Genomic DNA, 14247 nt, shown 5'->3' with positions numbered 1-14247 from the left:
GTGTGTGTGTGTGTGTGTGTGTGTGTGTGTGTGTGTGTGTGTGTGTGTGTGTGTGTGTGTGTGTGTGTGTGTGTGGCGCAGGCTTGTGGCAGGGCCTGTCCCTCCGGCACTTACCTGCTGATCCTGAAGCTTGACCCCGAGTGTGTGTGTGTGTGTGTGTGTGTGTGTGTGTGTGTGTGTGTGTGTGTGTGTGTGTGTGTGTGTGTGTGTGTGTGTGTGTGTGGCGCAGGCTTGTGGCAGGGCCTGTCCCTCCGGCACTTACCTGCTGATCCTGAAGCTTGACCCCGACGACTCTGAAGGTGTTGCTGGCAGTGTTGTGGTAGATGTTGATCCGGCTGAAGCCCTGCTGGCCAGGCTTGATTGGTACCCATTTCTTACTGGTGTCATCGTAGACCATCACGGAAGCCCGGGCTTGGCAGATACTCTGTTCACTGCAGAGCAAGAGAAAACGGTAAGCGTCGGCCTCAGCCGCAAGGGATGGATGCTGGCTTTGTCCTTTTCTGAAACGGAGGCCAGCTGCCACTTGACACAGAGGAACTCCCTGGTCGCCAGAGCGTCCAACTCCCTATGGAAGGGCTGCTGGGTGAGGTGATGGGTTCTAAGTCTGCAGAGACCAGGGGAGTGGAGAAGAGCTCCTGGGTCAATGTTTCCATGGAGGTACCTGGCAGAGACTCAGCTCTGCTCTCAGGGGAAAGGAATTTCAGCCATAATGTGCTGTCTACGATATTCCAGGCACAGGGTTAGAGAAGAACACGCACTGAAGCACCTAAGCTTCACAACTTAGGAAGCAGTCACTTCTCCCCATTCTCTAGGTGAGAAAAAGAGTGGCCTGGAGACTTGGAAAGGTTTATGCAAATTCACACAGGTATTTGGTGATTTTATCTGGGACTTCCAACCAGTTCTGTCTGACTCTACACAACATCAGTAACATTCTTCACAAGAGCCGACAAAATGCTCAACTGGTGAAGCTACGAGAGTGTAGCTTCACACAAGCTTTGTAGACAGTAACATGACTAGGTGTGCGTCTAAGGAACAGAGTGACGGAAATCAAAATAAACAGATGGCTGCACCCTACTGCACTGGAGACATTTCCAAGCACCTTCCCCTGCTCAGAATATGACAGAAAACCAGGGAAAAGGCGAAGGAGGTGCCTGAAGAGAGAAGACAGTCATCAGTGAAGTCAGCGCGCTGCCACTCCTGCCACCAGTTCGGGGCCAGCCTCCCCGAGCCCGCCGCCTCTTCACTTCCATGGAAGCCTCATCACCTTGAACATCCACTGTCTCAGTCTCTAGTCTATTAGAAGCCCCTAGTGCAAAGGTGAGACGTGGCTGTGAAGGAAGGCACACCAGGGGCGGCGGGCAGCGGCTGCTAGTGGAAAGGGAGGCCGGAGGAACACAGCTCAAGAATCTGGAGTGGAAAGTGAAGCGCAGCAGGTCGGGGCCAGTGTCTGAGGAAGTGAAAGTGTGTGTGGCGGCCACGGTCACGAGGAGGAGACTGAGCAGGCAGGACAGAGGCAGTCAGTCCCGTCACCATATTTAAGGGGCAGGGAAAGCGAGTACTCGAAGAAGTTCCCTCGCCCCCCGTCCCAGTGGTCACCAGGCGGCAAACCTGTGGTCTCACGCGACTGGCCCTCAGCGACCTGGGTCAGCCTCAGCTTGGCTGGCCTCAGCAGTCGGCGCCTGAGCCTCCCCGGGACCCGCTCCCCTAAGACTCCCAGAAAGTGGAGGACCACGTGCCGACTATGATTATCTCAACGGTAATCCGGGCACGTGCACAGACACCCGTCCATACATGCCGCCTCACCGCTCGGTACACGAATCTCTCGGTACATTCCACAGCAGTCCAGCCGATGACTTCACGTCCAGCGCACCCAGACCCCCCCCAAATACCTCCTCTGCTCCCTCTCTATCATGCTGCTGCCCCCTCAGCTCTGCCCTGGGGGGCAGGAGTCTGGGGTCCCCCTGACGTCGGCCGTCCAAGCCCTGTGTTGAGGGCTGTCTGTGGACCCACGTATTGGGAGTGTACGATGTGGGTTTTGCTCTGCCATCGTGCTACACCTTTTTTTTCCCCACAATTCATTATTCATTCAACAAACAAATAAGGGGAAATCAGTGATGAGCCAAACAGGCAGGGGTTTTCCCAGAAGACGGCCATATCATACTGGCAGGGAGAAGAAAGGAAAACAAAAAGATAACTAGGGACTTCCCTGAGGGTCCAGTGGCTAAGACTCTGCGCTTCCAATGCAGGGGGCCCAGGTTTGATCCCTGGTCAGGGAACTAGATCCCACATGCTGCAGCTAAGACCCAGCAAAGCCAAATAAATACACACCTAAAAGTAATTTTTTTTTTTTTTTTTTAAAAAGAAAACCAAACACAGCACTATGTTCTGCCTTCTCTGAGTTCTGGAGCCTGAAACCATGATCTTTCAGGAGAATATTAGCAGTTGCTGCTCCACTGGCTGAGCCTTTGGGGCCCTGTCCTCATGAAGTCTGCTAGGGATCAGAGTGAACTGTACACAGAATCAGCAGACCTTGGTCCAGATCAAGTCAGAGTCCCCTCCTAATGTAAACTAACTACTAGTCAGGGTCGGGGCTCAGGGTGGCCCTCCCTGCTGCTGCTGCGCTCAGGCGCTCACGGGGAAGGGAGAGAGCATGTGTGCGCTCGGATGCCGGCTCAGGAGCGGGGAGCGACCCCGAGACACAGCACGGTGTTCGATAACAAGGCACAGGCTCGATCAAGCCAGGCGCTCTGAGCCCAAGTCCCAGCTGCAGCACTCACTGGCATGGGACGCAAAAGCCCCGAGACGCCCAGGGGGAGCAGCCAGGAAGGGCCCGTGTGGCGGAGACCCTGTGCGATGGCTGTGGGGGAGCGCCCTTCAGTTCGGCTTCAAAGAGCCTGGCTCCACCAGAGGTCCCAGCTGCTGCCCCTGGACACCCACCACGTCCGCACAAAGACCACGGTCTCTGCCAACGACTAAAGGGTGACAAGGTGACCTGGTCCACGGTGGTGGCGGGGGTCCTCCCCAGGGGGAACCTCCTCAGCCAGGCCCGAACCGAGATGCTTCCTCCTCAGTCCTTCCTGCCCCTCTCCTCCTGCACACCTGCCTCGTGGCCTGAGGCTCTGCAGGCCTCTCCACTCCCTCCATCCTCAATGACCTCTGGTAACTAACCTTCTTCGGGGTCTTGGCGCCTGCCTCTTAGAAGACCCGAAAAGACACAGCCTGCAGGGTGCAGGCTGCCCGAGGGCAGGGACATGTAGGTCTCATCCTCTGCAGTCTCGGGAACCTGGCACAGAGCAGGGGCCTGATGACTGGACCCTGTGAAGAGCACTCTGGAGAGGACCCCACTCTCTCCCGCACAACACAACCCATCTTCTAAAGCAGCCCTACAGCCCACCGAGCCTCTGAACGAAGCTGCCGGCCACGGGGACTCCCTGCCCTCCAAACCAGCTCGTTTTGCTGCAGAGCGGCTTGAGCTGTCCTTGTCCTGAGGGACAGTCCACTCCGCACCCTCCAGAGGTACAAAGGTGTTCCAGCGGCTGTTTGGTCTAGTGGACAAGTGAACGAATGTCTTGGCTCTGGTATCCATCATTCACATGACAAAGCCACCCCACTCTGCTCTAGGGAGTCCCCCTGGTCACATGCTCTCTCGGGGTCTGGGTCCCACTATTGCATGACCCTCCTGTCTTCATCTGACAAGCACAGATGCCAGTGAGGAGTCAAGACACATTCAGTGACGCAGAGATGCCCTCAGCGAGCTCAGAGCTACTCAGGAAAGACGACGAATGATCACACACCTTCTCAGCCTGGAGGGCTTAGGGGAACTGGGGAGACTTTCTGAAGAAACTGCGGTGTGGGTTTAAAGATGCAGAGCTGTCAGCCCCAGGCAGGTTCAGGAAGGGGATGTGGGACTCTAGGCGGGGGAGGCCAGCAGAGGTGGGGGGGGGGGGTGGGGAGGGCAAGGATGGTGTGCTGCGTGCGGAGCCAACGCGGCCCCCCCCACACCTCCGGGGCTGCTCAGTGAAGATGGTAAGGTATGGATCCACTGCTGTGCTTGCCCCCGGGAGATGCTGAAACATCAACCACTATTTTTAAAGTTGTAATTATAGTCTCAGGTCCCTCCCCAGCACCCCCCCCCCTTTTTTTTAGAACTTCAGGCTCAAATTGAACTTGTAGCTAAAAAAAAACAAAAACAAAAAACAACCCTCTTTTTGGACTTCCCTGGCGGTCTAGTGGTTAAGACTCTGCATTTCCAATGCAGGGGGCACAGGTTCGATCTCTGGTCAGAGAACTAAGATCCCACACGCCGCATGGCATAGCCAAATATTCCTAATTTCCCCCCCACCAGATGAGTGTTTATCTGTCTCTGCTTATTTTATTACCACTAAGAAAACCTAAATGCAAGGAAGTACTTCTTTACTTAAGATACGTCTTATTGGGATTTTTGTTTTGTTTTATAGGAGTCAGCATTTTTTTTATTGAGATACAAGTGACATATAACATTATATTAGTTTCAGGTGTATGAAATGTTTCACTATTTGTTTATATTGCAAAATGATCACCACAGGAAGTCTTATTATCCATCACCATATCTAGTTATAAAATTTTTTTCTTGTTTTAATAATTTGATTACTACTCAGCCTAGACACTGTCTCTGAGCGCCATATATTCATTGTCTTTTAACAGCTCCACTTGGATGAATATGAAACTCTGTACTACACACACATTTCACAGGCACCAGACACTTCACTTGTCCAAATCAGTTTTTTTGAGGAAAGGTAATTTGGTAAATGGGGCCTCCCTGGTGGCGCTGTGGTAAAGAATCTGCCTGCTGATGCAGGAGACACAGGTTCAAACCATGGGTCGGGAAGATCCGCTGGAGAAGGAAGTGGCAACCCACCCCCGTGTTCTTGCTCGGGCAAATCCATGGACGGAGGAGCCTGGCAGGCTACGGTGCACAGGGTCTCAAAAAAGTCAGAAATGACTTAGCAACTAAACAACAACAATTTGGTAAATAAGAATTTCCAAAAACGGTTTATTGAAAACAAGCATTTTCAAGTACAGTTTATACTGAATTGTATTTTAAACACGTATGTACAGAACTCCGTTTACTAAACTGAAAAAGACTATAGCTACCCTCCACCAAGGCTGGTCCTCCCAGGGCTCATCTTGGACACGCTGCCTTCACAGGAGCAAACCGCCACTGACTGGTGGGGGTCTGTCCGCCAGGCCGCTGGCTGCGTTCACACGGACCGCCAGGGTGACGGACTTTTCCCCTGGGACCTGACAGGCTGTTCTGAGCTAGAGGTACAAGTTTCTCTCCCAGGAGAAGGCTCTTACGGAGTGAGCAGTCCAATTCTAGCCTCATTTTGGGCTTTTATATGGGTATTTTGTGGGCCCTGCAAAAAATCCCAGCCTGTAATTCCCTCCCAGTGGTGTGTGGACAATAACAAAGCCATGGACGGCTCTCTGGTCAGGGCCTGAGACGAGGAGGTGGGTGTGCTCTGGGCCTCAGTTTCCTCATGTGCACCAGGCTGCTTGACCTCAGGGCCCCTCTGACAGCCAAGTTCACGCTGAGCTCTGCCCAGAAGCCCAGCCCCTGGCCAGCAGAGTCAGAGTCTTGTCACTGGTTCAGCAGTTAACTCCTCAAAGACCACTAATGAAATCTCTCACTTAAAAAGAAAAGCGGCAAACACACCACAAGCTTTCTGCAGACAACTGTGAAATCTACTCGGGGATCTTCCTGGACTTGGCCTAAGAAGCCACTGATGAGCTTGTGGATAAAACTAACACACGGGAAGACACGGAGGGGCAGCCTGAAGTCAGTCTCCGCGCCCCGTCTAGTCCTTCTGGGAAAGCACGGCTTCCATGTCCACCAGCCGTCGGACTCCTGCCCCACCACCCGCTGCGTGACCGGGAAGGAGCCCTCTGGACCCCGCATGTGCTGGCAGTGACACCCCATCCCAGCCACACTCTTTCCTGTGCAGTCAGCGTGGACTCCTCTCCACTCTACAAATGCTTTCCGGGGCCTTTCCAGGCATTCACTACAACAATTTGAAGGACACAGTACGATGTCCTCAAGTTTGGCTGTGTGCGCACACTTGCTAAGCTGTGTCCGACCCTATGATCCCACGGACTGAATCCCGCCACACTCCACTGTCCGTGGGGTTTTCCCAGCAAGAATACTGGAGTGGGCTGCCATTTCCTCCTCCGGGGGATCTTCCTGATCCAGGGACTGAACCTGTGTCTCCTAGGTCTCCTGCACTGGCAGGTGGATTCTTTACCGCTGCGCCACATGGGAAGCCCTAAAATTCGAGTAAAATGATGCAAACCAAGAAGGGAACAGACAGCAATAAGGCCAACCACAAGAGGCTTGCTGGGAAACCAAGTCCAGGGTTGAGCCCGGACACTATCCAGCCGCTGGACTGTAAGAACAGGCCCCTCCGCCCTGCACTCGTCTCTGTTCTCACCAGGGCTCTCACCCGTCCGTCCCGCTTCTCAGGGTCTGCGTTAAGCACCTGTCAGCCCCACTAGATGCCGGGCTCCTGGAGGGCAGGGGGCGTTCCCCTTGGTAAACGTGGTCCCTTGTGTGCTGCAAACTGTTCTAACTGTGAATAAGTGCGCTCATGGTCGTGTGCCCGTGGGAACATTCCACCTACAATCCTACTCTGTTATTCTCAGAGAGGCAGTAAGTAACTGCCAAACAGAAGCATCTGTTGCAGATTACCATCAGTGCTGTGGGTCTCACTGCGGCCTGGGATCTTGAGTCAGGAAACCGCAAGGCTGAGGTGGGCCTGCTGCAGAGTGAGGCTCCCCGGAGGCCGGCGGGGGAGAGACCACTGCTCTGGGAGGGCGTGCGCTGCCCCCCGGGGTCCTTTGGAGGGTCCCCTAGGAGTGCATTCGGGTCCCGTCATGCCTCAGCCTCTCCGCCAGCACTGCTCAGCCTGACCCAGCAGGACCGCTCCCTCCAGACGGAACACCTCCTCACACTGTCCCGAGGCTGACTGTGTCCATCCCAGCAGGACCGAGAACCTGGCTTTGCCTGGGACCGAGGGGCTTCCTGGGAGGTGGGCCAGGACGCTCAGTGCTAAGACCAGGACAGTCCCAGGCAAAGCGGGGGAAGTGGTTAGACAACCGGGAGGGCCTTCTCCCTCTCCCCCGAAAACACACTCTGAGCCTGAGTCTGGCTGCTGAAAGCTGACAGGAGCTGGCACCCGCTCCTGACTCCCAGCTGCTACCTCCAGCTCTCGTTTTCTCTTGCATCAAGCTGAGACATGCGATACCCGAGAAGACAGAGCTGCAGAACAGCGGCAGGTGCAGCAGGTGGTGTGAAGAAAGGTCGCCCGGGGCTCTTCAGCGGGCCCGCGGCATCGCCCTCTCAGGAGGTGACGCGGCAGGGCGCGTGGGCGCGGCAGGGCTGAGGCCCGGCGCAGGGGACGCCCCTGCAGCGCGGCCCACGCCTCTGGCGGCTGAGCCTCGGCCCGGGGCTTGGGGCAGGCAGGACCCGACGGCCTGTGAGCTGCCGGGATCCTCAGGGTGACTCTCCAGGCTACCTGAGGTCTCACCTCACGCCGATGTGCTGTCTGCTGAAGCCAGCACCACCTCGTCCGGGACGGCCTCTCTTCCCTACACACATAGTTCGCATCCCGCCGTCTCAGCTTAGGTCGGTGCTACGGCCTCCAGGAAATGCCTACCCCACTCCCCGCCACGTCCTGAAGGTCTGTCGATTTTCTCTGTCTTCCACGAGGCAGGTTTTTTGTGGTCTGTTTTAAAAATATTGTTCATCCCTGGAGCCTCAGTGACTGGGACCTAGTGATGCTCAGTAATAATCTCTGCATAAACGCTTGCTTTTGGGTGAGCCTAGTTTTGCCAGGTATCACATTTCTCAGCCTCTTTGGGGATTCTTTGGGGTGGGGTGGGGGGTAGGGGACGGGACCAAGATTCCCGTAAGACTGGGCCACTACTGCTTTCTATTCCTGCATCAATCTGACAAATAAACCAAGAGAACACCGCCTTTTCTGAGTACTGACTATGTGCCAAGTATATCCTATGCCTGGTACTTAGAAACTGGAGGTCTGAACAGAGCCGTGGTCTGCGTCCTCAAGGGGAGGCGCATGGCCCCCCGTGCTCCAGAGGTGGGGGTGGGGTGAACAGGAAGAACACAACAAATGGTGGGAGTGGGTAGCTGTTCTATCACACCACATCAGGAAGCACATTCAGCTGCCTTCTCTTTCAGACACAAATCTGATGACCAGAGCAGATGCCAGATCTTCCCAGTGGGAAGGGATATTCCCCTTGGTAACGAGTAAATCCCCTCTAGGGTGACCTTTTTTCTCTTAATGGGAACAGGCCTGAAACAGATTTGATGTTTTGTTCTAAACTTAAAATGTTCATTCTGAAACAGGTGACGGCTGTGAGAAGCAGGCGTGGGTTCCCGTGATGCCACCACCCGACTCGGCCCAGGAACTGCGATGTCACCTCGGAAAGCTGTTGAGCTCAAGAGGCCCCTGCACCCCACTGCCCTCCTCTCGAGCAGTGGGAGCCGCCAGCCTGGATTCTTGCCTGCCTTTTGAAGTTCAGTCATATGACCATTTTACAAAGTGGTCCTCAAATGTTTTTTGGTCTCAGGGCCCCTTTACACCCATATTGATAATTGAAGATGCCAGCTAATTATTAGAGAAATGCAAATCAAAACTACAATAAGGAATCACCTCACACCGGTCAGGATGTCCATCATTAAAATGTCTATAAACAAATGCTGGAGAGGGTGTGGAGAAAACTGAACCCTCCTACACTGCTGGTGGGAACATAAATTGGTACAGCCACTATGGAGAACAGTATGGAGGTTTCTCAAAAAAACTAAAAACAGCGTTGCCATATGATCCAGCAATGCCACTCTTGGGCAGACATCTGGAAAAAACTATAAAAAAGACACATGCACCCCTATGTTCAGAGCAGCACTATCCACAGAAGCCAAGACATGGAAACAGCCTACATGTCCACTGACAGATGAATGGGTAAAGAAGATGTGGTGCATATACACAACGGAATACTGCTGAGCCATACAAAAGAGTAAACAGTGTCATTTGCAGCAACACAGACGCGCCGAGAGGTTATCATACCAAGTGACGACAGGGAGAGACAGATACCGTATGATACCACTCATATGCGGAATCTAAAATACGACACAAACGCACTTATCCATGACACAGAATCAGACCCACAGACAAGGAGCAGACTCGGGGTGCCCGTGGGGGGCTGGGAGTCTGGGATCAGCAGATGCAAACCACCATATGTAGGATGGACGGACAACAAGGTCCTACTGTGTAGCACAGGGAGCTGTATTCAGTATCCTGTGATAAACCATAATGGAAAAGAAGATGAAAAAGAATGTATATGTATATGCGTAATCACTTTTCTGTGTAGCAGAAATTAATACAACATTGTAAATCAGCTACACTTCAATAAAATAAGTTTTAAAAAATTACTGAGGGAGCCAAAAAGCTTCTGTTTATGGAGATTAAGTCTATCTATATTTATCGTATCTGAAATTAAAACTAAGAATTTTTAAAAACGTAAGCACACATTTCCTTGGCTGTCGCAGTGACAATGTCAACATATGTCATATAGCCTCTGGAAAATTCCACTGTGCACTCATGAGATGAGACTGAAAAAGGAGAAAAATGTCTCAGTATTATTACAAATACAGTTTTGACTCAGAGCCCTAAGAGGATAGGTCTTCTGAGCACATTTTGGGAACTGCTGCACCACAGGAATGAAAACAATAAATCAGACATCACAGATCAACAAGAAGAATCTCACATGGTGACTAAGCACCAGTTTTGTGAGTGTGACAATTAAAGAAAGGCTTTGGGTAAATGAAGAATAAATTCAGTGTCTAGCCCAAATGTCCTTTCTTCCATCCAAGCTGGTCAGGAGGGTCAGACTGCCAGGTCATGTGCAGTCAAGACTGTCGGTCTCTCCTCATTCCAATGCCAGTGTCCCAGATGCCTGGACAGCTGGCCCTGCTCCCCTGGGAAGCCTGGTGGAATCCAGAACAAACACTCCAACCAACAGTTGAGAGTCTGACACCCTCAGCCAAAGCCCGTCTCAAGCCTTCCCACTCTTCCTCTCGAGGCCACCCAGCTGACAGGCCAGGTGGACACAGGGCTGCCTCAACCTCAAATACATGTTCCAATTCCAGGACAGACCTGTGTCCCCGAGTCTGTGAGGAAGGCGAGCAGGGGCCAACACGGCTCGGGGGCCTCTGAGGGGATCTGGCCAGGCCAAGGACCAGGGCAGTGCATGCAGCTCCAAGGGTAAGCTTAAAGCCTGGCAACGAGACCAGGCTAAGTCCTCCTGACCCCCTGATCACAGGCTCAGGTTCACACCTGAGTGAGTGTGTGCCATCCCCGGGGCACTAGGGCAGGCGCAGACCCCGTGCCCAAACAGCTCTAGGCTGGGAGGGGAGGGGGCGAAGGAAGGATGACTGACAGACAGAAATGTGGGCACTTACAGGAGGGCTGAGGAGGCCACCTGCCTCCGTGGTGTTAACAGTGGGAAATCGGAGACCTCACAGAGTACAGAGATTCGGGGCCTTGATCCAACCTGTAACTCTGGGCAAGTTCCTTTGAGAGGTTACAGAGGAGCTTAGCTTTTGAAAACAGGAGACCTGACTTCAGACCCCAACTCTCCCAATAGCAGTGTGCCCTGGAGCTGGTAAGCTGACTCTGCTGACCCCTGTCCTTACCAGGGAGATGGAACAGCGGCGGAAACCGCAGAGGAGGAGGTCAAATACAACGTACATCATTTCACATGTTGAGCACAAGGCTTGGCATACAACACCAAAAACTGGGTACTGCTGTTACTTTTCTCTTTTAAGGGTTCAGCTGTCAAACTCTAGACCAGCTCTCAGGCACTTCCTGCCTCAGGACACCCAGGGAACAGAACACACTCCCATGAGATGCTCTGATCAGAATAAGGCAGCAAAGTTTCAAGACGCTCTTCAGTGCCCAGGCTCCATGGCCCTGCGGCAGGCGCAGCCCCACTGGCACCCTGAGGGCCAGCAGCCTCTGGGGGCGGGGTGGGGCGGGGGCGCCAGGAAACCTGGGCTGTGGTTTGGCTGGACCGCTCACTCACTCACAGAGAAGTTCTGCCCTGACTCTGGGCCTCAGTTTCCCCGTCCGTGCACCTCAGAGCTGGACTAAATAAGTAGTTTTCAGATTTCAAGATATCATCACCAGCAACAACTTCCCTCCCCACAAACAAATATGGAGGAATACTTAAAAAAGATAAAAGAGGGCAAATCTGGTTGAAGAGGCGGCTGAAGTGCCTGAGGCAACACTACCCCGGGTGACCCACCGCAGGTGGATGGTCTCGAATTGCTTTGAGGATGGAATCTTACAAGACTTCTCCAGTTTTAAAAGGCTTCTAAGGATGGCTCTGCTGCCTCCTTGTTTACTTCTGATACTGTCTTCTGCCATCAGGAGCAGACAGGATGGAGTAAACTCAGCTTTCCACAGTGTAGCTTTTGGCTGATAACGACTCTGGTCCCTGCCCACCGTGGAAGCTGACTGGCCTTTAAAAAGGCAAGCCTTGTTTGCCACAGCTCTACCCACAAATCCCGCCAAGTTCAGGGGAATGACTAAAATGATATAAAACTGGCTGCAGGGACTTCCCTGATGGTCCAGTGTAAGACTCTGCCCTCTCAATGCAGGGGGCCCGGGTTCAATCCCTGGTCAGGGAACTAGACTCTACATGGCACAACTAAGAGTTTGCATTCTGCAACTAAAGATCCCACGTGCTGCAACAAAGACCATAGACCCTGAATGCTGCAGCTAAGACCCAGCGCAGTCAACTAAGTAAATATTAAAGGAGAGGAAAACTGGCTGCAAAGGAGCAGGAGAGGCCAACTGCGTCCCTGGGCTTTTGTGAGCCGCTGGGCCTGGAGGAAGGGGCTCTGGCAGCCTGTGTGAGGCTGCGCCGGGGGTGGGAGGTATGCTGTGATGGCCAAAGCTCCCCCGCTGACCAGGAGCGCCCAACGGGCCCCCTTTACTGTACTGTCCCTGTCCTAACTCCCCGCAGACCGCCTGCAGAGAGCGCGCTCAGCATCCCGGGACAACCTCTGGACGCGGCTGTCCTGTCCTGGGCAGGCTCTCCCTCCCGGCCCTCCTCAACCAGCCGCGTGGCTCTGAGCAATCGCCACGGCCAGTCAGAGGCCAGGCCTCCTTGCCCCCTGAACAGCAGTGATGACCCTTCCCAAGCTGACCACCTGACATGGTTGAAAAAATCAAACAAGAACACTGGTGAAACAGCAGTTTGGGAACTGAGCAGGAATGTTTAAAGGGGAAGGAGTACAACTTATGCTGAGATGATGTTCAGTGCCTCAAATCCCAGAGGATAAAGCTCTGTCTTGCGATCCAGTCTTTCATGGGGTTTCAGGGCGGGGAGAGTCACGTCTGAGTCACAATCTCACCTTTGGAAAGAGCAGCTCACAACTACCAGGGCAGGACGCGGACTGGCTGCTGCCCACACACGTGCCAAACCACTGCAGCCCAAGCCATCTAGGGCCTAAAGGAAGCCCCAAGAGCCTCAAGCAGAAGGCCGGGGCTCCGCCGTGACAGCCCATGCGGTCTCCACCTGTACAAAAGGCACCCCAGGTCCTCCCTCTGTGCCCAGGATTCAGAGAACACCCCTGAATGTTCTCAGGCCATTCTAGAGAGAAGAGCACCTCTGAGTCAAACCCCAGACCCTGAGATAGCTCGGAGCCCCCCACCAACCGAGCCAGGTGTCTGACTTCTGAGGAAGTGCTTCTGCCACACACACACACACACACACACACACACACACACACACACATACACACAATGCCACTGACGACAACAGGCTTCCAGAGACACAGGCTGGTGCGGCGGAGCCGCCGGCTCCATCATAACCGTAACCGTCTGGGGGCCGTGAGTCCCCCTGCCCCCTGTCTCCCTATCAGCGTGACCAGGGGACCTGGGGAGGAATCCACGCCCCTCGGGCTGTACACCGCCACGGCTGCAGGCCTCCTGAGGTCCCTCTGTCCCCTGGCCGCAGTCTCCCCATCAGTGTGACCAGGGGTCCTGGGGAGGTCTCCACGCCCCTCGGGCTGTACACCGCTATGGCTGCAGGCCTCCTGAGGTCCCTCTGCCCCCTGGCCTCGGTCTCGCTATCAGCGTGACCAGGGGCCCTGGGGAGGTCTGCACGCCCCTCGGGCTGCACACCGCCACGGCTGCAGGCCTCCTGAGGTCCCTCTGTCCCTTGCAGTCCCCGTACTCACATACTGGCCATGGCTGCAGGTCTGCAGGACAGGGAGCCGGAGGAGGTGAGGCCCGCGTCCCCACCAGGCCAGCTGACCTGAGAGCACAGACTCTGGGAAGGCAGCAACTCGAGTTTTAGACTCTACTTGAAACCAAACAGGAAAAGGAAGCTGAACCAGAGACAAAGGGGAAACAAGCCCCAGTTAAGAACTGAAACCTAGGTAGAAAACAGAGAAACAGCTTGTAGCAGAGTCCCCCAGTGTGGGCGGCCTGAGCACATCAGGCTGCAGCCTCCAGCTCCAGCACTTTCTGCAGGGCCCGGGCAGGCGGGCGGGGCGTGGAAGAGGTCAAGGCCCAGGCTCCCCACCTGTCATGACTCAGGGGCCCAGTGCCGATGGCTTCCTAGGCGCCTTCGGAAAGGCACTCGGCCCATCCTCCAGAGCGTACACACGCCATGACGAGATTACAGCTGGGGAAGGCTCTCAAATAAACTCTGTACTTCTGTTAGGGAGACCCTTCTCGTGAATGGTGACATTTCTGTCATCGGTGGCCTGAAAGGAAAATATCTGAGGGGTGATGGAACCTGGATTTGTCACTGGCTGGTTAAGGGAACCCGCGCTTCTGCTTCCTCCGCTGTTAAATGGGGTTAATCACCCTTAGTCCGCCTGTCTCCACTGGGTTCTCAGCAAGGTAAGAGCCATTCCCAAGCTTTCATTCAGAAGTGACTGAGAACCCTCCAGATGTCACGCACTGTGTCAGAACTAGAGACAAAACACCAACGAGAACGGCAGCTCTTGTCCTTGAAGGGCTTTTACTGTTCGGAAAGGAAGCGACTGACAGGTTAGCAAATTGATGTGTTAAGATGTTATTACCGATATAGCAGAAAACAGCTGTTCCGGGTATGGTACAAAAGAAAGGGTGCTTCTCACTGGAGAGCTGAAAGCATAAGTCAGTGAGAGCTGAGTGT

At 54.0% G+C, this 14247-nt stretch overlaps 1 protein-coding gene and 1 non-coding gene across 6 annotated transcripts in view; one reads left to right on the top strand and one right to left on the bottom strand.

Annotated features, from left to right (window-relative positions):
- EVL (Enah/Vasp-like) overlaps nucleotides 1-14247 on the bottom strand; it is a 71798-nt gene that overhangs the window by 48728 nt on the left and 8823 nt on the right. For 3 of the 5 annotated variants that reach the window (XM_061159410.1, XM_061159413.1, XM_061159409.1), the window contains exons 1-2: nucleotides 13301-13457; nucleotides 263-431 (exon numbers count right to left, since the gene is read on the bottom strand). In XM_061159410.1, coding sequence (XP_061015393.1) covers nucleotides 263-431; nucleotides 13301-13311 — 180 coding nt within the window. In that variant the 5' untranslated portion in view covers nucleotides 13312-13457. Of the gene's footprint in view, nucleotides 1-262; nucleotides 432-13300; nucleotides 13462-14247 lie in introns of those variants that run through there. The other 2 variants (XM_061159412.1, XM_061159411.1) reach the window with 2 other exon arrangements.
- On the top strand, nucleotides 2204-2276 carry TRNAG-UCC (transfer RNA glycine (anticodon UCC)). Its single transcript has one exon. It is a non-coding gene; the product is annotated as a tRNA-Gly (tRNA).

The sequence above is a fragment of the Dama dama genome, chromosome 13, assembly GCF_033118175.1.
Source record: "Dama dama isolate Ldn47 chromosome 13, ASM3311817v1, whole genome shotgun sequence".
Lineage (NCBI taxonomy): Eukaryota > Metazoa > Chordata > Mammalia > Artiodactyla > Cervidae > Dama > Dama dama.
Note: the sequence above shows the minus strand (reverse complement) of the source record. Positions and strands in the feature narration are given on the sequence as shown.